A 27185-nucleotide genomic window follows, 5' to 3' on the forward strand; every position below is an offset into this window, starting at 1 on the left:
TGCTTTAATCACTAGTAATTAAACATGCCTATGTTAATGAGCCATTTCCAAATGGCAACACGCACACTCTTAATAATGCGTAAATGCATACATTTGTATAACAATTATACATAATTGGATATTAAAATAAAACATTTGATTTATATAGCACCTTTCAATAAACCAAATGTTCAATAAACCAATAAAACCTTCTCTCTGTGGAAGTGGAGAGACAAGAACACAATACAAAACAAAAACACAGGGTATTAGAAGAGATTAAAGAGCATAATTAAACATTAAAGAGTGTTACTAACAAACCAAGTGTTTAAAATTATAGGTATTGTTTTACTGAATTGTTTTTTATTAGTGCAATAGCTGTGGTCCTAGTCATTTATAGGTGTATGCACCAAAAGAGGATCTTCTCGTATTCAAAACTCCCCCTTATTATGCCACCGATGCCTTGTGTCTAACGGAAACAATTCAGCCTGGCCGTTTTTACTACTGTGTACAGCCAGTGTCCCTGTCAGTTAATCAGCCGTGGCCTCCCCCTCCCTGCAGCTGAAGTCCCTGTCTCTACCGGACTGCTGGATCAAGGACTTCTTCATGGCCCACATCTACACGGAGCTGCAGATGATCAAGGAGGCCCTGCAGAAGTACCAGAGTCTCATCGAGGCCGGCTTCTCCAAGAGCACCTACATCATCTCCCAGATCGCTGTGGCCTACCACAACATCAGAGGTCAGTCTCTCCCATCTTCTCACGTTGTTGGGGTGGCGTGGGGAGCTTTACCACAGCCGCAAGGTATGCTTATGTTTCGGTTGAAGTCGTTTTCTTTGCAGTTCATGACACGGTTATCGTGGTATTGTGTTCCAGATATTGACCAGGCCTTGGCTCTGTTCAATGAACTGAGGGACCAGGATCCCTACCGCATCGAGAACATGGACACGTTCTCCAACCTGCTCTACGTCAAGGTGAGTCCGCTAGACCGCCACACGTCGTGTGTAGATAGTTGACATGTGACGGGGATTTTTATACTACATTTCCCACTGCGGAGCACAACACGAATGCCCTCTCAGTGTTACTATATTGGCAACAGAATAGGTACTTTCCAATCTTGCTTTCTGTTTCCCCAAATCTGTCTCTACCTGTACGTGGGCTCCACCAGCGGAGGTGTAAAGCTCTGCCCCTGTTCCTCTGCAGAGCATGAAGCCGGAGCTCAGCTACCTGGCCCACAACCTGGTGGAAATCGACAAGTACCGGGTGGAGACCTGCTGCGTCATCGGTGGGTGTTGAGACCGCAAACGCCTGCCTGAATGATAACCCATGTTCCTCCTCTGGGCCATGTGATGCACAGACACATACACATACACACAGACAGACAACCATTCGACTCGATGTTGCCCGCACAGAATGCCTGCGCTTTGTTCAACCCTCTGCAAAATGCCAGTTTTCTCCACAGGGGGACAGTCGTATAATCACAGATCCAACTCTGGCATTTACGAGACTGTGCCATGGGTATTTCATAATTATTTGGAACTGTTGCTTTTGAGTGTTTCCTTGATGGCCCCTATAAGCGGTTTGAGTTAATTGAACAGTTTCCCAGAAAGCTGGGTAGTACTCAGCACGGACGCCATGAGTGGACTCCTTTCTCAAAAGGTTTAAATGCATGAAATTGTTAAAACCGTGTTTTTTAAAAGGCAATTCGGGGCTCTTGGATAAATTAATGTGTTTTTTCTGAATGCCAGAGGGCAGAAAGTGCATACCAAGACATTTGGTAACCAAACTGTGTGGTAAACAAGCCAATGCTCATCATCTCCTCATATCAACTTAAGAGTAAACACATACACTGTAAGAAGTCTCAGTCAGTCAATATTCATTTAAATGCTGGAGTCTCATTTGGAATTGTGTCCTGATCATTCAATCCCTCTGTGCTCGATCCCTCCGACCAACCCTAGGCACTAACCATAACTTAAGTGCTAATGTCTGCCTGTGCACAGGTAACTATGGTAACCACTTATACTAGGTAGTAATGGTGTGCTTCTTAATTATTGCTCTGCTAGTCCTTTGTTCAGGTAACTAGCTGCAGGTAACTTTTCATAAAATCTTTTTGGTTGTTTATAGGTAACTCACTGCTTATTCTAGGTACTAACAGTCTCTGTTTGGGTTTAGGTAACTATCTGCTATCGCTAGGAGCTAACTGTCTGGGTTTTTCCATAGGTAACTACTACAGCTTGCGATCCCAGCATGAGAAAGCGGCGCTGTACTTCCAGCGGGCCCTCAAGCTGAACCCACGCTGCCTGGGGGCCTGGACCCTCATGGGCCACGAGTACATGGAGATGAAGAACACCTCTGCCGCCATCCAGGCCTACAGGTGTGTAGCTTAGCATCTTCTCCATCCAGGCGTACAGGTGTGTAGCTTAGCATCTTCTCCATCCAGGCTTACAGGTGTGTAGCATAGGTGTGTATAGTTTAGCATCGACTGCTGAAAGCCTACAGGTGTGTAGCTTAGCATCAATCTCAACAAAGGTACAGGTGCTAGCGTAACAAAGCTAACTGCAATCTTACATGTCCACCATTCCCCTACTAGGAAAGCTTAGTCTTAATCACATATTTTTGTTTATTGAGATAGTAATCAATAAAATATACACTACAATGTCGAGGAAATTAAGCAATTACACGACAAGAAATGCATAATTGTTCATGAAGGAGTAACAAGCTAGTATATCAGGGATTGGGGGACTTTTCGTAAAGTATCATGTGAAGACGATATGTGGTCGTTGTACAAGATGAACACGTGGGCAATAAGGTGGATCTCCTCTTCCAACAGACACGCCATCGAGGTGAACAAGCGGGACTACCGTGCGTGGTACGGCCTGGGCCAGACCTACGAGATCCTCAAGATGCCCTTCTACTGTCTGTACTACTACCGCAAGGCCCACCAGCTCCGGTCCGTCCTGTGCACACAAATCAATCAACATCATCATCCGTTTCCACAGTCGATAAATATATACACTTTATTTATTAAAGTGATTTATTTCTTTTAACAAAACTGGCAATGTTAGGATCATTAAAGCGCACACCAGGTGTGTTTATTTTTTTTCTCATAAAAAGCCATTGCAAGGTCTACCCTTTTAGTTAATCACACATGCATACATATATACATCATATCATACATCTGGTCCAACCAGATGTATGATAAATACATCAGCCTACCCAGTGGGCGGTACCTAATGATCCAGTGGCTGATCAGCGTCACACCTGATGGTCAAATAGGGGCCCCTTACGTTGACTTAACTCATTGAGTGTGTCCACTGACCGTATCCTGGTGTGTCTGTGTGTACAGGCCCAATGACTCGCGTATGTTGGTCGCCCTGGGAGAGAGCTACGAGAAGCTATCGCAACAAGTAGAGGCTAAAAAGGTAAGCCAGCACACAAGCTATCCTTCTGCTACTTCTCTGTGTGAAACCCGACGATTAAAGGGCTATATGTCACCTTTTGACCTTGACCTTATTATTCTAGTGTTATTGGAGGGCGTACTCTGTGGGGGACGTGGAGAAGATGGCGCTTCTCAAACTTGCCAAGTAAGTAGCGACTCTTGCTGATATTTGAAACGTGCCACGTTCAATAGACACAACATTGCATGTGATTTGGTCCTATCTCTGTGACCTATCGCTGTGAAGAGGAGATCCTACCGTTGTTCCTATTGGTTAAAATGTCTGCTCTGCACACTTGGCACTCGATGACACGACCACAAAAAACTTCTGAACTTTGAGGATTTAATGGTGATTCCATTTTGATGAAAAATAAGTCCACAGTATTTATCGTGCTTATTAATGTGGGAATAAGCTGGTAAGTAAACAACTAAACATTCTCATGTTCTGATCCTGGCTTAACCATTCCCCTCTGTGGGCCTCTTGGTTGTCAGGCTCCACGAACAGCTGACTGAGTCTGACGACGCGGCCCAGTCCTACATCATCTACATCCAAGACATCTTCTCCTGTGGGGTGAGCTGCTGCCCGCACACTGTCCTCACCGTCACACGTCACACAAACACCATCCGTCCTGTGGGTCAGGGGTAGGGTAGAGTCATGGTTAAGGTGGGACTGGGCTCCATCCCTGATCTCCAATCTAATCTGTAGGCATCCTGAAGATGCCCTCACCCTCGTCCTTAGAAACACATCTGAAATCACACTAAAAAGAAGAAATCATGATCTATTTATTTTTCAAAAAATGTGGAACCAATAAGATGTTAATTACTAGCTTATTAACTACTTTAGTGCTATTAAAAATTACTTTAAGGGACCGATATTGGTCTATGTCTGCTAAATCACTGACGATTAGTAATGTATTTGGAGTGGTACGTTCCTCTTGCAACCGTCTCTAATGTCCTGAGACGTCTATTTCACTGTCATTTGACTTCCAACAACGCTTGTATACACTGTGTGCGACAAATACAGAACTTAAACCCACTGTCATTTCATTGCACCGCATACTGAGGTATGCGACAAACACAGAAATGGAGTGGAACGGATCAATTCACTGCCGAATACACATGTTTTAGTCTCACAAATGAGACTTGGAGTACTACTGGGAAACTATAGTCTGTCAAATGAGCTCTAATCTTGGTGAACACTGTTTTGTCTTTTTCGCTTAATTTGATTCGTCCAATCATGTTTCTGGAAGCGCCTAATATGCAAACAAACTCCACCAGCAGTAGTAAACTGTTCAAAGTGTTCATTTTAAATCAACACTGTGCAGACTAGCCACTGTAGGAACACACTCTTTAAAATCTCCTACTGAAAGACTTGTTTACTTGCGTGAATACGTTTATTCACTGGGTGTAACTCGGTCCCTTAAAGAGACATTGGTTTTAAACATGGTCATTTGTCTTATAGGATCGTGTCATTTTATCACAGTTATTGAAATAAGTCCCCAATTTAGATTTAATTTTTTTTTTTTTGTCAAATCTGATGTCTTTGACATCCTCCACAAAAGGTGTGAGTGTTGGAATTCCATCTGAAGCAGTGGGCTCACTGGCTCATAAGGGTTTTGGTCTCTGGCCCAGGCTCTGTGCCGGCTCCGCCAATAGGTTCTGCTGTAACCTAGTGGGACGGCTGGATCAGAGAAGACACTTGTATATACTGAGGTGTGTGTGTGACCAACACAGAACCTAACCCTCTTGTCTGGGGTCTGGGTGTACAGGAGCAGCTGGAGCACGCCGAGGTCAGCACGGCGCTGCGCTACCTGGGCCAGTACTACTTCAAGAACAAGCTGTACGACGAGGCGTCCCTCTGCGCCCAGCGCTGCTGCGACTACAACGACGTGAGTCATCTGACCACCCTCTCCCACCAATCAGAAGACAGGGCTCAATGCTAAATCAGAAACATGATCAGATTCGGCTTTGTTGGTTCAACACGCAAGGAATCTTACTTGCGTTTACATGCACTAAACAAAGTATAAAAAAAGTCGCAGTTATTAGTAGAGTTGCATATAAAAAAAAAAGTAGTGTGTCGTGGTAAGGGTGTTTGACCCGCAGCTGAAGGTTCTGGGTTCGATCCCCAATGTCTGCAGCATTACCTTGAGGCCTCACATGCTCCTCAATGACATTGAAATATGTCAGTATCATGTAATTCGTGAATGTAAAAAGTGGCTTTGGATAAAAGCATCTGATAGATGACCGCCGTAGAAGTCAAATGTAATAACATGTATATACACATGTTTGTTGGTCCTCAGGCACGGGAGGAAGGAAAGGCTCTCCTCAGGCAGATCTCCCAGGTCCGGGACCAGACGGAGACACCGTCCGGAGAACTGTTTGTCTCGCTCTCTGACAACAACACTCCCATCAAGAGGGTGTCACCGCTTAACCTGTCCTCCTTCACGCCCTGACGCTCTCCTCCTCCTTGTTGGTTCCACCAGACTTGTTCACCGCACTTATTCCCCACATGTTCAAAACAAGTTGTACTGTGAGGAATATTAATATCACCCACACACAGCTCTACTCAAATATTACATTTGAATTTGATTGCAAATTGGCAATGAATAAAAATGAATTGACTGTTTTAGTGCCTAGTTTGTAAAATGTTTGCAATTTCATGGCCCTCTCAAGATAAGGTATAACGAGTCTGGATATTGTAAATTAATGTAAATATGCATATATAATCCATTGCCGGTTATTTGTTTGTTTTTAAGGATCCTGGATTGCGTGGGTACAGGATTTAAGTGTCAAAGGTTTTGTTCTAAAATGTGAATAAATACTTTTCGAGAATGCAGGTGTGGCCAATGTGTGTAATTGTAGTAAAAAAAAATGTAGTTGAGAAGTCTTACAGATATGATTTCAAACGGTTTGGTCTTGTTTCAAACTGCGACGACTTGCTGGTTGTGGGCCCACTGGCTCCTTGCACCAGATGGGCACAGCTGAGGGTTGTCAGCTGATGCGGGACACCTGTGCAGGTATGGCCAGCATAAGAGGTCCCATATCAGCCATTTATCCCACATTCAGATGGGAGTTTGTTGCATGTGCCACTTTGCCATTGGTTTGTGGGGCTGCCATTTGGAGAAGCAAAAACTGGCTTGTAACAAGTTAACCAGGCTTTTGTTGTCTGTAAATATAAAGCATTATAATGTTGATTTCTGAAGATTTAAATTGGAAAAAGAACAATTGAAATGTGTTGAATGGTAAATATAGCGCTCTTCATCCAGAATAACCGCAGCTCATTTACTTGTATTTGATTACATGGGTCACAACATCCAGCATTCCAAAGGCATGTGCTCTACTAATCCATTCACCATTGATACAGACTTCAGGGTTCATTCTTAAACAGTTTTATAAAACGTGGAGTAACTTTGTTATGTTCAGATACATACTGCCATTATGAGGATTTCGAGTGTGTTAATAAAAAGGATCCATAATTCAACCATTTCTTCCTGGTCAGGGGTCACTCATGAATCATACAGCACCATCGCATCACAACCTGTAGATCTCTGCAGGTGAGAACACTCACAAACACACAATGGGGAACAAACAACCTTTATGCAGGTGGGAATCTAACCTGCATCTCTAGATATACCTGCAAACTCATAAGGGTTGAAAAAGGTGACAAACTAAACTGTTGTAGGGGGGCATCCCCCCAGCCAAATTTTGCTATTTTAACATGTAAATTAAGCATTCTGGTGTACTCCCAGAAGAAAATAAAGGGAAAAGACAACATTTTCTTATAGTAAAAATGGCACATTTATTAACCCATAAACTGGTCAGTTACGACTGAGCAGTCCACTCCAGGACTGGAACGATGGGGAAAGAAACGCGTGCTGATCTTGATAGCGATTGGTGGTCGTGGAAAATTATATTAAAAACATGTATATATATAAAAAAAAAAATATCTATATATATAAAAATATATTAAAAGAAATTATATATATAAAAAAAAAATATATATAAAAAAAATTATCAAAAAAAATATATAAAAAAAAATAATATAAAAAAAATAATTTAAAAAAATTGACCTGTGCGTTCATCTTTTTTTTTTGACTCGGATGACTCGTCTACCAATGACTTCAAGTTGGTTGTGTTTTAACCGGTGATTGTTGCGCCAAACTGTTTACAAAGGGACACTTGCTTGCGACGCAGCAAGCGCCTGCTAGTTGACCTGCCGGGCGGGACGATCAGTACTTCCCCACATAAAGAGCTTAGTTCTGATTGGATCGCTTCCCAAATCGTCCCGCTTACATTTTCGTCTCGTTATTTAGTTATCATCTCGTTTTCGTTAGACTGTACCCCACCCCCAATGTTTTCTCAATGGATCTCCACGAATCACACAAGTGGCCAATTTTGTTAAACGGTGAATTTCACCAAAAGGTGACTAGTTTGCATGCCTGCTAGAGCTCTGGTGCTCTGCTTAGTGGGACTATTCTTTCCTCAAACAAAAAGCCCATTCATTCTGGTTTAACATTGAAAAAGAAAAAGTAGCACCCAATTTTAATAATAAAACAAGCAATTTTATTGGATCCCAAGCCATTACAAAACCGCATGGGCGACTTCATACACACGTGGTATAATGCAAAATACAAAAGCATATTTCAACTACTGACCAAGACGGCATATGCATGCATGTGCGCATTTCTATACTGTGTAGCAGAAATCACACAACAAACGTGTATATCAATCATAAAGCCCTGAAAACCGTAGTGGGGGTGAAGGGTAAAGTTCAGTATTTTCCCCTAAAGGAACGCGGCGTGGGGGCAGGGCTCGGGGGCGGAGACTGCTGGCGTGACCGCAGGATGCGGGAGGACGGCGTGTTGGGCTGGGCGGCGGGGGCGGCTGTGTATTTGGGCGTTGCCATGCGGGCTGTGAACAGTGTGTTGAAGAAGGTGCGCTTCTCCGGCGGATGGTTCTCCGTGTTCCCGCAGCCCCTCTTCTTGCAGGAAGTGGGCGTGGCCAGGTAGGCGGAGCCCGAGGGAGGGGGGCGGGAGGCCTGGAGTGCGGCCAGGCTTTCGTCCTTCCTCCTTAGGTCGGCCTTGATCAGCCGCAGGCCGTTCTGGAGCTCCGATAGGATCTGGTCCTGGGAACGACGCAGCCAATAGGGTTAGGAAGAGCCCGGGGGGGCGGGGGTTAAGAGTGAAAGCCAGGTGAGAGGTATGGGAGGAGGAAGTGCTGATCGATAAAGCATCCGGTGCAGCTCGAGTCTTAAATCGTATCATTAGTTTAGGTTAAGTTAAGTTAAGTTAAGGAAAACGGCAGAGGGAGAAAGGAGTAGAGGAGCTGGTTACATGGGGAAATACACAAAATATAACAAACACATAACATTCTTTATAAGATACTGTGCAAGCATAGCCTGGGAACAAGACGAATCTGCAAGCACATGTTTTATTTTCTTTGGCATATGTGTGTGCCCTGCCTCTCCCATTCAGACAGATATCCATTAGATATCCGCTGATATGGGGCGGGATTATTAAGATGACCGCAGAGTGGCTCGTCCTATAGGAGAGCGATTCAGGCATTATCCGAAACAACCAAGATGGCTGCTGCCTAAATGTCTCACTTCGTTGCTTGGATTGGATGTGGTTCAGAGGCCTTTTGCTCCCATTAGGGGGCGACCATCAGGCTAGTACGAGCACAGCGTTGCCAACAAACATTTTGAGGCAGTGATCCAAGACAGCCTGGCTGTCAAGGTAACACGGCACGCCCATTTAACATCACAACTCCCTCTAACACCAACCCAACATCCTGTGAAAGTCTAACCATCATCCTTTTGCAATAACACCAAAGCCCAAAGCAACTATCTACGTGGGTCCCCATTTCAGACCAGGCATCGGTCAGAGGACCAAAGCAGCTCTGCACCACAGAATTTCTCACGCACCATTTATGCAAAGAAAAAGAAGAGCCCTCTAGAGGTGCTATGATGGGGACTTTAAGAGCCCGTCCGAGTCTGCGTACCTGTCTGACCAGCGTCTCGTCGGCGCTGGACAGGGCCTGGCGCAGGCGCTCCCCGTCCGTGTTGCGGCAGCAGGCACGCTCCCCGGACTGCAGGTTCCCCACCAGCCTCTGGAGGCTCACCCTCAGCTGCCGCAGGTTCTGATGGGACAAGCAGAACCGGGGAGGTTAGGAGGGCCGTATCGGCAGGGCCAGCGGCATGTCGACAACGCCGACAGCAAGTGACTCAACGGACAGGTTCAGAGGGCCAGGAAGGAGAACGGTGGCGTAGACAGCGTCGCTGATGGAGAGGACGCCCCCCCATGCATGACCCTGAACAGCTCATTCAGGGACAGGCTGGGATATCACAGGTCATCCCCTCCTGCTGTGGCCACACTTCACAGCCTACCCCGCTTGCCAGTAGACCACGATCACCAACACTGACTTATTCACTCACCAATATCACTTTTCCCTGTATTACATAATGTAAATATTCAATATATGTAAAGAGTCTGTTTAACTATTTATTGTAGCTTACTTTTCATTATTATAAACTGCATTTATATTATATATTGCTTATTGTTTTACTGATGCCTCGTGCTATTGGGCCATCAACATTTTCTGCTGTGGGATTAATAATATTTAATATTATCTTGTGTTTCAGGGGGCTGCTGCTCCATCAGTGGCCTTCTCTATGGTTTTACACATCAGGACAAAGCTGAGAGAACCGGTTCTGAACACAGGTCTTTATTGTATTGTGTGATCAGTAGTACAGTGGAATGCTGGTTCCCTCCCAGTTCAAACAAAATATTTTAGAATATAAATCAATACAATATAGCTGGATAGAAAAGAAGTAGGTACAAATACATTGCGATTGAAATCTTTTGCGGTGGGGTGAGGTTATGGGAGTTAAAAGGCACTTCATGGTGAGTTAGGATAGGCTTTAATGTTCTGGTAATCAATCATTTTATTCAATCATTTCTATTCTTTCTTCTCTATAACAAATAATTTTGCTTGCAGAAGCCATTTGTATAAAAAAGTAAGAACATGTTTGATGCTCTCTTAAGGCACATTGGAGTAACTGATGCATACAACGCATCAGTAATTGTATTGCGGTTTGCTTTAGTACGTTCAATAGCAACGTACTGAAGAAAGCTTTATTTCAACACCAGAAGACTTGGAGTGCTGAAGAGTTTATACGGGTAGTGTAACTTTATATAGAGGTAGTTGTTATTATATCACATGCTTGTAGCTAGCAGTGCCTGGCTTTTATTCCCATTAAAAGCAATAAAGTGTGTACTTTTGTTAAATAAACAAAATATAGTAATGATTTGTCGATAAATAGTGATTATGAAATCATTTATGTGTAGCTTTTCCCTTGAGGTTTGATTTACAGTATATCATTGTAAACCTTACTTTAGGGTTATGAGTGGCCTGTGAAGCCCTTTGAATCTTAGTTGTGGGCTGCAATACGTACACCATACATCCACACAAATATACCTTGCATATCCCGATACATAAAATCATAAAACTTTGATTATACAGCCAACTGTGCAACACAATATGAAATAGCATTTGTTCTCTTGATCAGGCAGCAGGAGCATTGGCCTACTCCCTTATCCCCCAGTGCAAATCTTAAAAAAAACACATCAATGTACTGCAGGGAGTGCTCCTAAAAGCAGGCAGTGAACTCTTTAAGCTGTAGGTCAAGATAGTGTCTAACCCTCTGGCCTTCCTCCAGCTTGCGGTCTGCGGAGCCTGTCAGCGCCCTGGTGGGTCCTGGTACAGCCAGCTGCACCTCCACCCGCCTCAGCTCTGTGGGGGGGGGGGGGGGGGGGAGACAGGCGAGAGGTCAGTGCTCCTGGTCACAACTCACAGGAGGCACCGTTTCCTTGGTTTGACAATGACCCTTTTAGCAGGATTCCTCTTCCCTACCTGCTGTAGATAAAAGCGTAGACTAAAATTACTTAAATATAGCCCCAATGAGCCCCAATTTCGATCAAAATGGACAAAAAAACTATTGGACATTTTATCCGGCTATTGTTGGATAAAAAAGCGCATTGTGTATAATTAACATGCAGCTAGTGGAACAGAGGTGGAAAAAACTGAATCTAATATTCCTAAATTATAGGTATTATTTTAGGTATTTATTTTTGTATATTCCCATGAATGCACCACACACACATTGTAGGTTTATAAGTGTCCGATAAATTATAAGTGTCCGATAAACCCTCTCTCCTCATAGGGTCTATGAATGTAGTACTATCAGTAGTAAAAGCACATTGGAGGCAATAAGAGGACTGTGTGACGAGAAATGTAAACAGGCCGATACCTCCGCCATGTCGTACAACCTGTACAGTGTCCATGGCAAAGATACCCAATTGAGCAGTAGTGGTAGTGTACACATCCCCACCAGTGAGGTGCAGGGCAAAAGGGGCTTGATACAACAAGAATGAGGTGCCCGCAAGATACCCAATTGGGAATGATTAACTGATTTTTTTCGCAGGCTAAAGCTGTCAAAAATGTATGTTACCTTTTTGCAAAAACACAAATCGATGCTTCAGACCAAGCATTGGAAAGGATCACCAACGCTCCGGCAGCACGAGACCCTACAGAATGTTCATTCTGCCCCCTCTGGGCGGCCGTTCTCAGGAGGCCTACCTTCTGTCCTGGAGGCCAGCTCAGCACGGCATTGGTCCAGTTCGGCGCGGCATTGGTCCAGCTCGGCGTGCTCGCCAGGCAGCACGCCAGCGCCCCCGGTGGCCAGGCGCACAGAGCGGCGTGGCGCGGCCACGGGGGTGCGGGGCAGCGGGGGCTCGGAGGACGAGGGCAGGGGGAGCGTGGAGGGCGCCGGCTGGGCCGCGTCCTGCTTCCGCTCCAGGGCTGCGGTCAGAGCGGCGATCTCCTGGTCGCGCTCCTGGAGACACCCGGGTTACAAGACTTTGCGTTATTCATTTGTTTTAAGATTGATACCAATTCATTCAATGATGGTCGTTAGGGCGGCGTACAAAAAACAAAAATATCAATATAAAAAGACACTTTTATAAACAGTGTTTTACACAAACACATGTTATTCCAAGAACACCACGGTTACCATTAACACCGTAATGAAGAATGAATAAATCCCCAGTGTGTGTCTTTTCCTGACTGAATCGATGCCCACTGCTGCAGTGTCGCCATTTTTTCCTTTTCATTTATAAAGCGCTTAAATTCTTTAACTAATTTGGCGCATCCAACAGGGACATTGATCGACGCAAAACATTATTATACATACACAACAATAACATCTGATAGGTGAAATGACAGTAGTGCAGTGCATCGATAGACAACATTCAACCATTGCCGTACACACGTCCTCACCGTCACCTTTAATGTTGATTGTGAATTGTTTTTGACACATTGTACTGTACAAATGTGCTTCATGCATTCATGTGCTTCATGCATTCATTAGTCCGATTGGTGAATGTGATGTGACTTACTTCCAGCTCCTGACTGTAATATCGCTTCAGGTTCTTCTGCAGATTGGATATATTGGTCTCATACTTCTCCTCCAACAGAGTCCTCTCCGCCTCCAAAGAAGCGCTGCATGGAGAAAGAGGAGGCGTGAATATCTCCTTTTCAGGATGAACATCTAGAGAACACACAACACCACTACTAGCTACTATGATAAGGAGAAGGAGCAAATATCTCCTGCTCAGTGTTATCACCTAGAGAACACGCACAACACCACCGCTAGCTACTATGGGTGGTTATAACTGCATTCAGGTAATTTCAAATGGAATGGATCCATTCATTCTTCATGTTTTATTTGAATGATTTTTTTTATTCAGGTATCAAATAATAGTTAATACAGTAAGATCACCCTTATTTGTGATAACGAATGAGTTTATTATATTTCCCCCCCCTTCCCCTTGGCCACCAACAGCCGACACACTGGGACACCCAACACCCACCTGAAGTCGTTCTGCATGCTGGTGAATACCTCCATCATCTCGGACACCACCTGCTCCCGGACGTCCGCCTCCAGCGTCTCCTTCTCCTGGCGCAGATGCAGCACCCCCCGCTTCAGCACGTCGATGGCCCTCAGCAGAGACTGAACCGCGGGTGGAGAAGGGGAGAGACGGTTAGCATCTCAGTGAGCATCGAGTCATCACAGTGGACACAAACACACGGCAGGTGGGAGGGGAGGGAGGGAGGGGGTCAGGAGGTGGTACCTCGTTGTTCAACATGGTCATGTCTCCCTCCTCCTCGTCGCTCTCCTCTTCCTCCTCGTAGGTGCTGTTGAGGGCGACGGCGACGGAGGCGGGCTCGTTCAGCAGGGACAGGATGTACGCCACGCGCGACTTGGTGGACGGCCCGTGGAGCAACTGGTGAAAGACACATGATCAACAATAGTTATACCAAATGTGTGCACATTATAAATTAATTTATCACCATTATGTCAATAAAAGGTGAGTGTGTGTCAGTCAGCTGGTTTCGCCCGCCTGCTCCAGGACTATGAACCTCAGACCTCTAGAACATGTTTCTGTTCCAGCTTCCATCTCTCAACACTATGTACAGTGTGTGTCAAGACCTTGCATACAGTACAAACACAACATACGGGGGCGGGGCTGCGGGTGTGGCTCTCACCTGGGTAGCGATGGCGGAGAACTTGAGGGCCTGCAGGGTCTCGTCGTAGATGCCGGCACAGGGGTTGATGTTGACCACCATGCTGGAGCTGCCGCGGCCACAGAAGTAGCCCTGCAGGACACGGGTCAGCTTGCTGTCCCTGAAGGGCACCACCTGCGGGGGCCGCGTCCTGAGGGAAGTGGAGGTGGAGCCAGTTAGCCACGCTAGCAACTTGGCCAAAAAGTAAACTGAACATTTGTTTTGATTCAACTAGATAGTGTGCAAGTGGATAAATCAAAACCTATGGAAGAACTAGTGAAGGAACCAATATCAAGTAGTACATGACTAGTATGAGTTAGGACAGTTGTTCTGGTTGTCCTACAGTAGACCAGTACCTGTTGTCCTACAGTAGACCAGTACCTGTTGTTCTGGTTGTGTCTGAGAGCAGCAATGCAGCGGCCCAGCGTGTGCAGGGAGGTGTTGATGTTGTTTGCCTCCTTCATTCTCTCCCCGTTCCTCTGGTCCTTGCAGCGCTCCGAGCCCGCCAGGTCACACACCGTCAGCCTGCAGAGACACACACATACACCCTGTTAGCACACAACACACACACACACACACACACACACACACACACACACACACACACACACACACACACACACACACACACACACACACACACACACACACACACACACACACACACACACACACACACACACACACACGTCTCCAAGCCGTGGTACGTACTCGCTGATGTGCGCAGACTTGCTGGCCTCAGCCTCCGGGTGGATGTGCAGCAGGCGCATGGAGAATATGCTGTGGCTGGAGGGTGGAGCACAGATTCACAGATCAAACACACATATAGACCAATGATTATGGCTGAAGAGTAGAGCACAGATTCAATCAATCAAAGGAACACACTACCACACATAGATCACATCGATGCCGGAGTGAGACCAGGTGAGGGGTGCTTACCTGCGGCTGGAGTTCTGGTTGAGGTGAGTGCTGGCAAAGCTCTGGTTGCGCCGGCCGGCCCGGAGCATGTGCCACGCCTCCTCAGCGCTGCGCACCTGGACCCAGGTGAGGTCTGTGGGGAAACAGAGCCCAGAGTGAGGGGCTTGTGGGGAGATACTCGAACATGAGACTGGAAGTCTGCCCTGGCATTTAAACAAGACAAGACTGCTTTACTGCTCATTTAGCCCCTGCACTTTACCATTTTATAGTATTCATTAATTACTTACCTTGATATCATTACATTACATTGTTCTATGCAGCACTTTGACCGTATGAAGGGTGCTACAAATTTAGCTTACTATAACTACAAACATCATCCACACATGCAGATCATGGGATGAAACATAACACCGCAGACTTGTGGACATGAATCACATATGTAACAGTTAGAGAGAGAGACCGAGAGATAAAAGAATCATTTGCATGTGTGGGAGACAGAGATGAGCGGCCCTTACCCTTGACGTAGGGGTTGCCCTGCTTGTCGTCGCTGAGCTTCAGGTTGGCTCTCTTCTTGATCATGCCGGTGGGCGCGGCCTCCAGCAAATCGTACAGGAACTCGTTGTAGATCTCGTAGTAGGACACCCACACAGAGTACTGCACGCCCTGCCCCAGACCCTCCCCCGCGCTGTGGGACAGGCTGTCCGGATCCAGGCACACGTTGTCTGAGTCTGGGTGGGGAGAAGGGAGTTTGCCCGACTGGGAGTTAGGAGAAAAGTACTACCTGGTTTGAAACTGCATCAGGAAATTGTAGTGGATAAGGGGCTGGATTGTAATGGAGGAGACTGATGTGTGAAGGTGATATGATATGCATTTGTTATGTAGAGCGTTTCAGTATCGAGGTCCACTTTGGAAACAAGCAGTCAACCCTTTTAAGTGCCAACTCCCACAATGTTTTATGTACTGTAACCCCAAAAAAGCTTCCCAGCCAAAGGGTACTGGGTTCGATCCTCAGGTCGACAGTCTACCAATAGCTGAATAATCCTTTTCAGGCCCTAAATGACAATTCCAATTGTAATTTATTCCAATTGACTGTATGCATAGCTTTGGATAATAACATTCTACTAAATGACTAAACAGCAGATGGTGTATCAGAGCAACAGAGCGGTGGCGGGGTAGCGGGCTGACCTTCCAGCTGGGTGTTGATGGTGGTGGAGAGCCCTGCGATGCCGCTGTCCCACGTCGTGCTAGTCCCGCCTCTACGGGAACTCATGCTCTCGTCCTATTGGAAGACATGGATGTTAGCGTTGAGAAGCATCACCACTCAATGTGTAAAAACAAGTCTGTCTGATACTGTAGAGACCAATGCCAGGGGGCAACAGAGGCATGTTTTAAAAGTATAGCCATTGATCAAACATAACGCTGATAGAGAACCAAACTTTTAATAACAAGCTTCCACCCCATCTGTTCCTCACATCACACTCCCTCCCCCCACACTTCCTTTTGGCATCATGTTTAAAGGATTGATAATGAAATATTATTAAAATGGATTTCATTTTTAAAACATATATAGAGTAATTTTAGCACCAACAAGCTACATGGCTTCATGGTCTTACCTCCTTCAGCAGGGAGTCTCTGAGCTGCTCCTCGGCCCGCACCTCACTGGGGTCCAGCTGTCGGACGTCCTGGTACATGGCGGGCTTCAGGTCCATTCCTGCGTACAGACGTCCCTGTAGCTTCCTGAATGTGGAGGCCAAGGCCCTGGGCAGGAGGCCCGGCTCTCGTCCCACACCTGGGGCAACAACACATGAGGGTTTAAGACATGAGGGAAAGACGATACATATTACTAGTAGACTACTTATTATTAGTAGGTTTATACCCTATACCCTAAAAGTCTGAATTTATTAAATGAGTCAAATCTTGGGTAACTAGTAGAACAGTCTGTGGTGGTTGTAATGCTGTTAGATTAAAACTGAATAGCTGAGTCTATGGTGTTAACACAGGGTGTAAAATAGAGGCGATGTCCTGTCAGCTTCCAACAGTTAAAACTGCGAGACCCTCTGTCACTTGGAACGCTGAGATTGCCTTACACCTCCAGCTATGGAGAGTGAAAAAGTTTATATCCATCTGTTCTTTTTAACAGTGTTTCTCTTCTAATGTTGATGGATTTAGCATACAGATCTATTGCAACGTTCCTTCAATGCTTCCTTAAGCCGGTTATTGTAATGGCGTGTTGAGCTGGAAAGAGTTTCATTTGCATTTGAAATAATGAATACTCAAATTATCAATTAACCTGAGTGGGGTACAGTCCTAAACTACACATGACATACACGTTTTACCCCATGATGATTTACAATCGACCCAAAATGTTTAAAAAGCTTCCCTTCTATGAACTGGTTTGTACTTAAACATTTATTGATATGTTATACCTAAAAGGGAATACACAAAGATAGACGATTGTAAGGTTATATTTGAGTCAAAAGTGCATTTTGATATAGTTACATTTATTTATACTCTGTATTACTTCATATTTACAAAAAAACTTGTTTTTCAACATCAGTCTCAACCAGACACATTCAATTGAAGAGACAATCTGCAATAGACTCCCCAGTATCTCCTTCCAACCCTACATCTCCAAGCTCAGATACATGTAAGTAAGCTCTTGGACCGAACTGGCCAGATCCTCACCCTGAATGGTGTAGGTCTTCCCAGAGTTGGTCACTCCATACGTGTAGAGGAGCCGATTCTCTCCGAGAAGAACATCCTTCACCATGTGCTTCATGGTATTCTCAAAGAACTCCTGCTGTTTGGTCTCTGGCCCAAAGATCTAGAAAGACCCAGGGCAATATATAAATCATCAAACGTCTTGGAGGGAGGAAATATGTCACATCATAATACTATATATAATAATATCATAATACACTGATATTTTTTACATAAATATTGTGATATGTGAATGAACAGTCAGTTAATGCTTTATCAAAAGAATCTCATACAAATAGTGTTTATAGAAAAAAATTATAACTTGTGTTTCATATTTTAGGAAACAATCTGTCCAACTCTTTTTAAAACTGTACAAGACATTCTCAATACATTCATGTGGCATTTTGCTCTTTAAGGGATCTGGTTTGTCTTTGACCCAATTCTTTGTCATGGTCATGTTTACTCAACACTCATCTGTGAAATATCTTAAAAAAAAAAAAAAAAAGCCAAACTCCAGGGCAACATCCTGACCTTTGAAAAGGAGAACTTGTGAATGCTCTGTGTTATGCCCCTCTCTGCACTCTTCATGGCCTGAGAATCCTTCGGCGCTTTGAGCAGGAGGGTGTCTTCATTCTGGATTGTCACACAACCCTACGGAGAGCAGAGGGAGAAAGCACCTTTAAAAAAATGGCACGACCGATATACGTGTTTGCCGATTTTTTTTATCCACCAAGCACAGATATATCAGTATCTACGTTTATCTTTGCAGATATGAAAACTTTAATTTATAATTCTTTACAAATCCTCTACAGTGGTGGTTGAACCTCTAAATACTAACTGGGCACATCCATGTTAACACTCAGTTGTACATCTTTTCAGTTGTTTATTTATCTCATGAATGCAAATCCCAAGGAGCTACCCCTAAAATCAAGTATCGGTCAGGCGCAAGTGCTCCCCTCTTTAGTGCTGTTCAGACAGGTAGAGACAATTAATTTCCCATTCCTAGGACTTACAGCACATGTTCTCTCGAACCCCTCCCTAGGACACATTAAAAGTAATTACTCCCAGAGACTGCTTAGCTGTAGGGAGTTAAGTGGCGCCTGGTGAACCGTCTTACCTGTTCCTCCGCCCGCTCTTTTTCTTCCTTGCTGAGTGGCCGAATGCGAACATAAACCTTGACTTTCTCTGGGATAGCTTCATCCTTGCTGCCTTGTCTTTCAACTGCCGGTGCGGTTTTCTATTTGAATTCAAAAAGGTTAACGGATTGCAATTGTTGCATGTTACGCAATGAAACCACTGACCAAAAAAATAAATAACATTAACCACTGGGGTTTTAGTATGCAGAAATCAGTTGATTGTGCTTGAAACAGCCATCAGTCATCATCTGACAATATTGGCAACATTGACACTGCTATTAAAGTTATTAAAGTTTGGATTGTACAATGATCTAACATTACAATTCTAGATTATAAGGAATCATAACCGGGCATTGTAGTTACCGGTGCTGATATAGATGCTTTGGTGTCCAGACCAGGGGAGATGATGGAGAGCTCTGGCAAACGAAATCTAGTCACATTTCCCAGCTCGGCTGCTGTGGACTCAAACACTGGCGTTTCGCCCTCCTCGTCGGAGACCAGTCCACAAGGTGATGCCAAATACAACGCCATCCTTATTATGAGAAATTGGAGAAAAAAAAAGTGTACAATTTGGAAAGTGGGAACGCCTTTGCCTGGGAGCTTTTGGCATGTATCCAATACATGTAACGGCAGCCATCTGTACATAACGTCTCCTACGTTATGTAACTTGCAAAGGTGCATGATCCAGTCAACCACTGACAATTAAAACAACATTACCCTCTTGCGTGGTAACGTTACAGTATTTCGAGGGTTCAGCTACCTCAAGAAATAATACAAGAAATAAAACACTTTGACATTGTTATAACACGTCTTATCACACATCGATTCCCTATATATTCCAGTTTGTTTTTTTACAAGGTGTTTACTTGTCTACTTTTTATTTGTCAGAAAACCAGAGTTTATCCACGACAAAGTGAAATACTACAAACAACGGAGAAATAGGAGGTGGTTTATAACCATGAAGCCTGTTAACGATGCTAACGTGTTGTATGCCGTGAGTATCTGTAGTCCTAACATTCATACCGATTCAAACAGGTTCCTCTAACAGCTAACCTCACGTCCTCCAGAGGAACACACACGAGTAGCTCTGTTCTCAACGAAATACAATACATGTAGGGTGTAACAGTGTTGTACGCAAACAGTATTAACGTAACTTGTTAATTACAGACAGTAAATATAACTACAACCTATGAACACATTATATATCAGATACATGATGTCCAGTGTCACGCTAACGATCTCAAAGGGTAAACGATTCCCCAGCATTGCATGACCTACCTCAAATATGAACCGCTGTTAGTTCTCCCAAATATGAAACTAGCTACCTAAACTATAAATAAAACTAGTCTAGTTGTAGCTCATTTGACGGCTCGTCGTCTACCAACGGTCGGGGTTAATCCAACACTGATCGACTTCCCGATTTACTGCCCGCACCGTTTTTTGAACCTCGCGCTCCTCGTACCTGGCCAATCACAGAAAACGTCGTATAGCTTGACTGTGTTCTCATTGGTCGAATCGTAATGTTTACACGGGAGTGTGTGCTGCGTAAACAGATGAAAACAAAAGCTGCGTTATAGTTCCTACCTCACATAGCAGGTAGTCTGGGGCCGTGCGACATGGAAGTATTTGTATATTTGTAAATTAAATGACCATGTTGAAGTATCCAACAAATTTATTACACAATCAGTCCTCTGTAGTTTGTCATATATGACTTCAAAATAGCACTACACTGGTTATGCAACATAGAAACCATGCATGACCCCATACAAGAAGTATTTAGTATTTTATAAAAACAGCTGTTTCAAAACACTGGATCATTATAATAAACAACCCAACTGAATTCCAACATATTTCAAGCTCATTCCATTCACTATGTCGTAGATGAAATAGGAATGATTTATTTGTGGATTCATATAATACAAAATGTTAATAGTCCAAAATTTATCTATTGAACTTTATCAAATATTCACTTCCAATTTATTTAAAAAATTTAAAAATATATCTTAATAAAATACACCTTTATTATAAAATCATAAGTCAGATTTCTAAATGAAAAGGTTTCCCTTTCCTTTGTGTATTAGAGATCCCAAAATATTTTAATACATTTAATACACTTCAAACAACTTGTAATTAGTTCAATTAATAGTCCCAAACAATTCTGATCTTTTCTGAGCAATACTATAAAATGTAGGCTACTTAAAAAATATAAAAAGCCTGGGCCATGATAGTTAAAAAAGGAGGAGGAATTCAAGGATATTGGTCAGGACATGTTTCCTCCACTTGCAAGTCAGTTGATACTCAAATGAAAAGCACACATGTCGTCACACATCTGCAATCCACTGAAGCCTGCTCACAGCCTGTAAACCATTACTCAAAGTTTCTAGGGAGTATCTGAATATTGACGTCATTTTGCGTGCGTTCAAGCCTTCTTTTCTGCACGCTGTGCTGCACACCGTAGCAGAAGTAGATGAGTAGACCTGTGAAAAAATAAACATCTCCCATCATTATTCATACAAACACAGCCAGTGTTGTGAGTCGACGGTTAATTTTCCATACCGACTGCCATCCAGACGGCGTAGCGGGCCCACGTGTCGGATCCCAACTGGATCATGAGGTAGACGTTGACGAAAATGCTGAGGACGGGAAGCATGGGCAGAAAGGGAACCTGGAGGGGTCGCAGAGGAGGTCACATGTAGTGTAATTAGTGTTTCAGGTGAAGCAGAACAGCTCAAGGCCTGGTTTTGTTTTAAGAGATATTTGAACATGCAGCACTCCTCGACGAATAAAGAAAGTGTTCACACAAAAGCGCTCTCAACACAGTAGACACGAATAGAAGTAATTAAGTAATTTAGATGATTAGTTAATTAGAGTAGAACAGAATATAATTGAGTATATTATACAGTAGAATAGATTATATTAGAGAAGTCTCAATAAGTGTACATTATAGTAAAACAGAGTAGAGTCGGGTCAATTAGAACAGAGTTAAATAGAGTACAATAAAATACAACAGAAAACAAAAGATTATAGTAGAGATGAGATGAACAGAACAGAACAGAACAGAATAGTATAACAAAGTACAGCATCCCAACACCGGCCTTAACAACATCATGTTCATTATGAGGGTTTCCCAGGTACCATGAAAGTAGCTGTGGTGGTGTTCTGTGGCTGTCTCCAGATGGCAGCGACCAGCAGCACCACGAGCACCAGGATCACAGTCAGGGTCAGGAGGCTCCACCACTCCTGGCCCCGTATGGAGTCCCCTCCCTTGCTGATCAGAAGGCTCATAACGATGGCTATGAAGACTGGAGGAACATAGATTTATGGATGTTGTGGATCGACAAAGAAATTCAGTTGTCCCAGAACATAGCGCTTGATTCACATGATAAAAGAGAACCAAAGATGCAACATAGTGTGATATATTTAAGAAACCGGGTAAAAGACATGTAGGGATTAGAAGTAAAATTAGGGGTAGATTGGTGCAGGGGTAAAAATTTTAGATATTATTAATTTTAAATACTAAACAATAGCTGACCTGAAACACCATTTTATGGTTATTCTCCGGGAGCTTAACATCATCAATCATCCAATACTCATAATACTACCACGACTTATAATAATAATAATAATAATGAAGAGGTTAATCAAAAAACAATTAATATAATTGAGTAATAATAACAGAACAACAATCATAATACAAGGTGATGAGGAGACGGATTACTGATGGAGATGGTGAACATGGACACAGTGCTGGAGGTGCGAGGGGTGGCATGTGAGGGCGGAGACAGGGTGCTCATCAGAGAGAAGGATTCGGGATTGATGGAACCCGACCCCTCAGTGAGGTCCGCCTGGTACCTGGGTGGATATCAAACACTTTATTCAGTCTAGAGCGGTCCAAATGCACCCTACTACTATACTACAACCTCCAACAGCTCTCTGTTGAACTAAACATATTAAGGCTGTTATGAGGCAATTTCTGTGTCAATGAAGTAGGGATCAATCTCACTTCTCATATAAATCAGACTTGAATAATGAATAACTTTACATGAGGACAATGTACATATGTTTTACCCTAATCCCAATCTGGAATGATTTTATTATGTCTTTTTTAGGTATTGCATGTATCTTCCAAATGACAACATTCCACGTCCAAAAACATCAATATAACAAATGATGTACTTCATGATAGGTTATCATGAAGTAGATAGCAGGTTATCATTGATAACATAACATTGTCACAATTCAATATTCACATTCTTATATATAAAGAAAAATATCAATATAAATATTGATATATTTCAGCTAATAAAAGAGGTTTGGTTTGACAGTACCTTAATATGAGAATACACACGGCTACCAGTGTGTAGGCAAAGAGAGTTCCAATGGACATCAAGTCCACCAAGGCCTTCAGGTCGAACACCAGGGCCATGAACGCTGCTCAGACACACATTCACACACGTGTGTGTAAGCAAACACACACACACACACACACACACACACACACCCACACACACACACACACACACACACACACACACACACACACACACACACACACACACACACACACACACACAGACAATCCATGAGCTGCTGCTGCTTTTCAATGTTATACCCAATGTTACAGCATCCTTAACCACATACGCCCGCACATGCACACACATGGTCACACACATTATAAAGTGTACCTGCAACGGCACCGGACACCAGCGTAGCGATGACGGGGCTCTGCCTGGCACTCAACCTGCTGAGCACCTTGAAGAGCAGGCCGTCCCGGGACATGGCGTACAGAACCCGGGGCATAGGGAACATGGACCCCAGGAGGCTAGGGACAGCATAACAACAAAACATGCTTATAAATACATTGCAGAATTATGAATGTGACAAACTGGCTGTTGGTGGTGACACTGTTGGTATCCCTGGGAAAAATGCCAAAGGTGTTGACCAACATAAAGAAACGGAAGTCTTCGAGATTGCTTTGAATAAAAAGCTTTGAATAAAATGCATCTCCATGTAAACAACCCAAAGTGTTTCAACGTCATTCTCCAACAGATGTGTGTGTGTGTTTATGTCCCATCATCAGCACCTGGTGGACAGGGCGCACAGCGAGCCCACGGCCACTGCGTACTTGGCCGGCGCCCAGCCGATGTAGTCAAAGGCCACAGGAAGTGGGCTCTGGACGCTGATCATGTAGTAGGGCATCAGCAGGGTCAGCGCCGCCGACACGCCGAAGTACGCCAGGAAGCAGATGAGGAGCGATGCCACGATGCCTAGCGGGATAGACTTCTGGGGGTTCTGGACCTCCTCGCCTGGGAGGACACGTTTCAGGAATCAGACGGGATCAATCGATTGGTTTGATTGATATTATGTGTTGTGGTTTATTAATATTATACCGCCTGGCTAATTTTATTTATGCACTGCCACACTGCATTTTGTGGTCTAGTTGTTACTTGTGCAATGACAATCAAGTTGAATCTAATCTTATTCAGCCCTACTCTTTGGTTATTTAGCAAACTCTTTTAACCAAAGCGCCTTACAGTGAAGGTAAGATGGGATAAGATTTAAAATCCCAGACAGGAAATTAGTGTACACATAAATCATGTTAGATATTAGATTCAGATGGAGCAGGAAGGGGTTAGGGCATCTTGCTCAGGGATGTTGACATTGGGGTTCAAACCAAGAACCTCTGGGATTCAAACACATTAACCACTAGACTATCTAGCCCACCCTTTTTGCATTATCTATCCTGTTATGTATTTGATTGTAGTACTCAACTTCGTATTGAACGGACCTGTTGTTGCAATGCAGTCGAATCCCACGAAGGCATAGAAGCAGGTCGCTGCCCCTGATATGGTTCCATTCAGGCCGAAGGGGAAGAACCCTCCTTTACCATAGCTACTGGTGTCATTCAACGGCAGGTTACTGAGGAAACACAGATGGAGTGTATGGATAGATTCCTTAATTATTTAATTCAATCATCCATTCATTTCATTTTTCCGAACCAATCAATTAATTATCTTAACGAAAATGTAAATCATTCATTGATTTAGGTCTTCATTAATTCCGTTTCCGAATTAAAGAATTACTTGCATTCTATTATATACAATTGTACAATATTATACAAAATACAGTATATCATTTGAATACATTATATTTTAATGCTACCACAATTGCCGGTAATTGTCATTACATCATTATATATTATATAGTATATGTTGATATGTTGCATTCAGTAAAAAGGGTAAGTTCCAAACCCGAATAGTGTTTCGTTGATAATGGACTCCTCACTGGTGTACCAGTTATCAATGTCCCCCTTTATGAAGCCGCTGATAATCACAAACAGCAACACCAGCATGTTCAGCGCTGTGAAAATCTTATTGACAATAGCAGACTCTTTAGCTCCAAATGCAAGAATCCCTGAGAAGAAAGTGGACAGAAAATTACATTTGATTTGAATTACGGGAAAACATACACAGCATGTTGATTTTAACACAAAACATATATAATATTTATTGAATAGAAAGATTAGGATATTATTATGTTATATAGTCATTCATTCCCACACCTTGATTGCAAACATGCATTGCTAAAGATTGTAGTTCATCCATAGATATATATGTTATGATATATATGTTTACAGCAGACTATGTATACAAAATACCTGCTAGTAACATTATGAGGCCGGCCGCAAAGAAGTCTGGGTAAGGTGCCAGACCGGGAAGATCGATGGCGGCCATGTTTCTCAGCGAGCTGGCGATGGCGTTCCCGATGAGGTCATCAAAGGTTCCACTCCAGGCCCGGGCCACGCTGGACGTTCCTGAGCAGTAGGCGAGTACAGAGACATGGTTCTCACATTGCATATGGGAATTCTGAATATACATATATATATATATATATATATATATATATATATATAATGTAATATAAGTAGAATTTAGATTATCTGGCTTGTATCCAAAGTGAATTACGGTGAATCTATTTTAGATAGGTCTATACCGATGACGTAGGACAGCAGCAGGTTCCAGCCAGTCACGAAGGCCCATATCTCCCCGACGGTCACGTAGCTGTACAGGTAGGCCGAGCCTGTCTTGGGGACCCGCGCCCCGAACTCGGCGTAACACAGCCCAGCAAAGACGGACGCCACGGCGGCCACCAGGAAGGAGATGATGATGCTGGGCCCGGACACGGTCCTCGCCACCTCTCCCGACAGCACGTACACGCCGGCACCCAGGGTGCTGCCCACGCCCAGAGCCACCAGGTCCACCGTGGTCAGGCAACGCCGGAAGTTGGACTCCTCCCCCTCGGGCTCCAGGGGTTTGGTCCTGGACAGGCTGCTCAGGAACCGCAGTACCTGGGCCCCAGACATCCTGACGGAAAACCATAGTACGTTGGCTATGGGTCAAAGGTTAGTTATTTAGCAAAGCCACTCTAGGGGAATTCAGGTAGTCGTTGTTGAGATGCAGATAGGGCGTTAGGGTGTCTTGGTCAAGACATTGGAGATTGAACCGAGAGCATTTAGACTGGGTGCCAAATGGAAAAAAAAAATCTTAAAGGGGAAATATTATACCCCCAGGTGTGAGTGTGATTACTGATTGAAGTTTTGAAAATGTGCAGCTTTTGACATCACAGGTGGGCATGTCCACCAAGCTGTATGACGGATAGATGCAACGTTTGCTACAGTCCACTGGGTAGGCTGGTAGACTGATCTATCCAGCATAGATCTAGGTGGACACGCCCACCTGTGATGTCAAAAGCTGCACATTTTCAAAACGGCTTGTAACACACACCTGGTGGTATAATATGTCCCCTTTAAGAAAAGATAAAACAACAAGAGGATATTGCTTTACACCGTTCACATTGCCAGGGTATACAATCTAATCAAAAGAGAGGACACCCCTTACCCCCTACAGCATATGACGTGGAACTCATCGTTCTGAACATAAGCCACGGTTCAGTATGTTGGCTCGCCCAAAACATCCATCCAATTGACACACATCCGCAAGCAATGTAGAGTCTCTCTCAGATTGATCTCCAGAATGCTATAGTTATCACCCCAATAGAACACCAGACCACTTTGACCACCTCATAAAGAGTCATGTCAGATGTCTCTTCATCAGCCTCCCTGATGCACGGTGTAAAATACAATCAATGTCTTCCTAGGAATGGTACCATACACCCTCCTACCCGTCCCTGAAAGGAGGGACCCATAGTATTGCTTCTCAAGGTTTCTTCCTTGCTGGTATTTGAGGGGTACCTCTTAGGGTTAAGGCGCCCGTGAAGCCCTTTCAGGCCGTCTCTGTGATAAAGTCTCAGCATATAAGGTTGAGACCTGACAGATTGACAGTTTGACAGATTGACGGACGGTTCAAACAAACCTGACCTCGGAGAAGAAAACATTCCC

At 44.0% G+C, this 27185-nt stretch overlaps 3 protein-coding genes across 3 annotated transcripts in view; 1 reads left to right on the forward strand and 2 right to left on the reverse strand.

The window, feature by feature from the left end:
- The window catches only part of cdc23 (CDC23 (cell division cycle 23, yeast, homolog)), a gene marked incomplete at its 5' end in the record, with an annotated part of 7884 nt that extends 1669 nt beyond the window's left edge, over nucleotides 1-6215 (forward strand). Inside the window, 10 exons of the mRNA XM_084473741.1 lie at nucleotides 538-715; nucleotides 851-948; nucleotides 1178-1259; nucleotides 2195-2348; nucleotides 2805-2924; nucleotides 3321-3396; nucleotides 3497-3558; nucleotides 3903-3981; nucleotides 5180-5299; nucleotides 5711-6215. Of these exons, the coding sequence (XP_084329867.1) occupies nucleotides 538-715; nucleotides 851-948; nucleotides 1178-1259; nucleotides 2195-2348; nucleotides 2805-2924; nucleotides 3321-3396; nucleotides 3497-3558; nucleotides 3903-3981; nucleotides 5180-5299; nucleotides 5711-5863 (1122 nt within the window). The 3' untranslated portion in view covers nucleotides 5864-6215. The remainder of the gene's footprint in view (nucleotides 1-537; nucleotides 716-850; nucleotides 949-1177; nucleotides 1260-2194; nucleotides 2349-2804; nucleotides 2925-3320; nucleotides 3397-3496; nucleotides 3559-3902; nucleotides 3982-5179; nucleotides 5300-5710) is intronic.
- A 1750-nt stretch (nucleotides 6216-7965) lies between these two features.
- Nucleotides 7966-20190, reverse strand: kif20a (kinesin family member 20A). Its single transcript, XM_084473897.1, has 19 exons — nucleotides 20066-20190; nucleotides 19151-19319; nucleotides 18769-18888; nucleotides 18183-18302; nucleotides 17637-17775; nucleotides 16565-16740; nucleotides 16137-16230; nucleotides 15467-15679; nucleotides 14973-15084; nucleotides 14745-14819; nucleotides 14415-14558; nucleotides 14016-14184; nucleotides 13601-13753; nucleotides 13340-13479; nucleotides 12866-12968; nucleotides 12048-12303; nucleotides 11110-11201; nucleotides 9411-9548; nucleotides 7966-8535 (listed from the first exon to the last, which is right to left on the reverse strand). The coding sequence occupies exons 2-19, from the start codon at nucleotides 19316-19318 to the stop codon at nucleotides 8182-8184; spliced, it is 2766 nt and encodes a 921-aa protein (XP_084330023.1). The 5' UTR covers nucleotide 19319; nucleotides 20066-20190; the 3' UTR covers nucleotides 7966-8181.
- A 964-nt stretch (nucleotides 20191-21154) lies between these two features.
- Nucleotides 21155-26150, reverse strand: LOC311353909 (cationic amino acid transporter 2; the record flags this gene model as incomplete). The annotated part of the gene is made up of 11 exons (XM_084473705.1): nucleotides 21155-21264; nucleotides 21344-21452; nucleotides 21923-22089; nucleotides 22506-22639; nucleotides 23116-23218; nucleotides 23473-23609; nucleotides 23871-24093; nucleotides 24576-24706; nucleotides 25039-25201; nucleotides 25446-25601; nucleotides 25781-26150. The coding sequence occupies 11 exons, from the start codon at nucleotides 26148-26150 to the stop codon at nucleotides 21155-21157; spliced, it is 1803 nt and encodes a 600-aa protein (XP_084329831.1).
- Between the last annotated feature and the right edge of the window lie 1035 nt (nucleotides 26151-27185).

The sequence above is a fragment of the Micromesistius poutassou genome, assembly GCF_964030765.1.
Source record: "Micromesistius poutassou genome assembly, chromosome: 10".
NCBI lineage: Eukaryota > Metazoa > Chordata > Actinopteri > Gadiformes > Gadidae > Micromesistius > Micromesistius poutassou.

Coding starts and splice junctions, on each gene's coding strand:
- kif20a (XM_084473897.1), bottom strand. CDS start 19,318: ATGGCGTTGTATTTGGCATCACCTTGTGGACTGGTCTCCGACGAGGAG. Junction 16,231..16,564: donor GAGACTCCCTGCTGAAGGAG/GTAAGACCATGA, acceptor GTCTTCCAATAG/GACGAGAGCATGAGTTCCCG. Junction 15,680..16,136: donor CATCAACACCCAGCTGGAAG/GTCAGCCCGCTA, acceptor CTCCCCACCCAG/ACTCAGACAACGTGTGCCTG.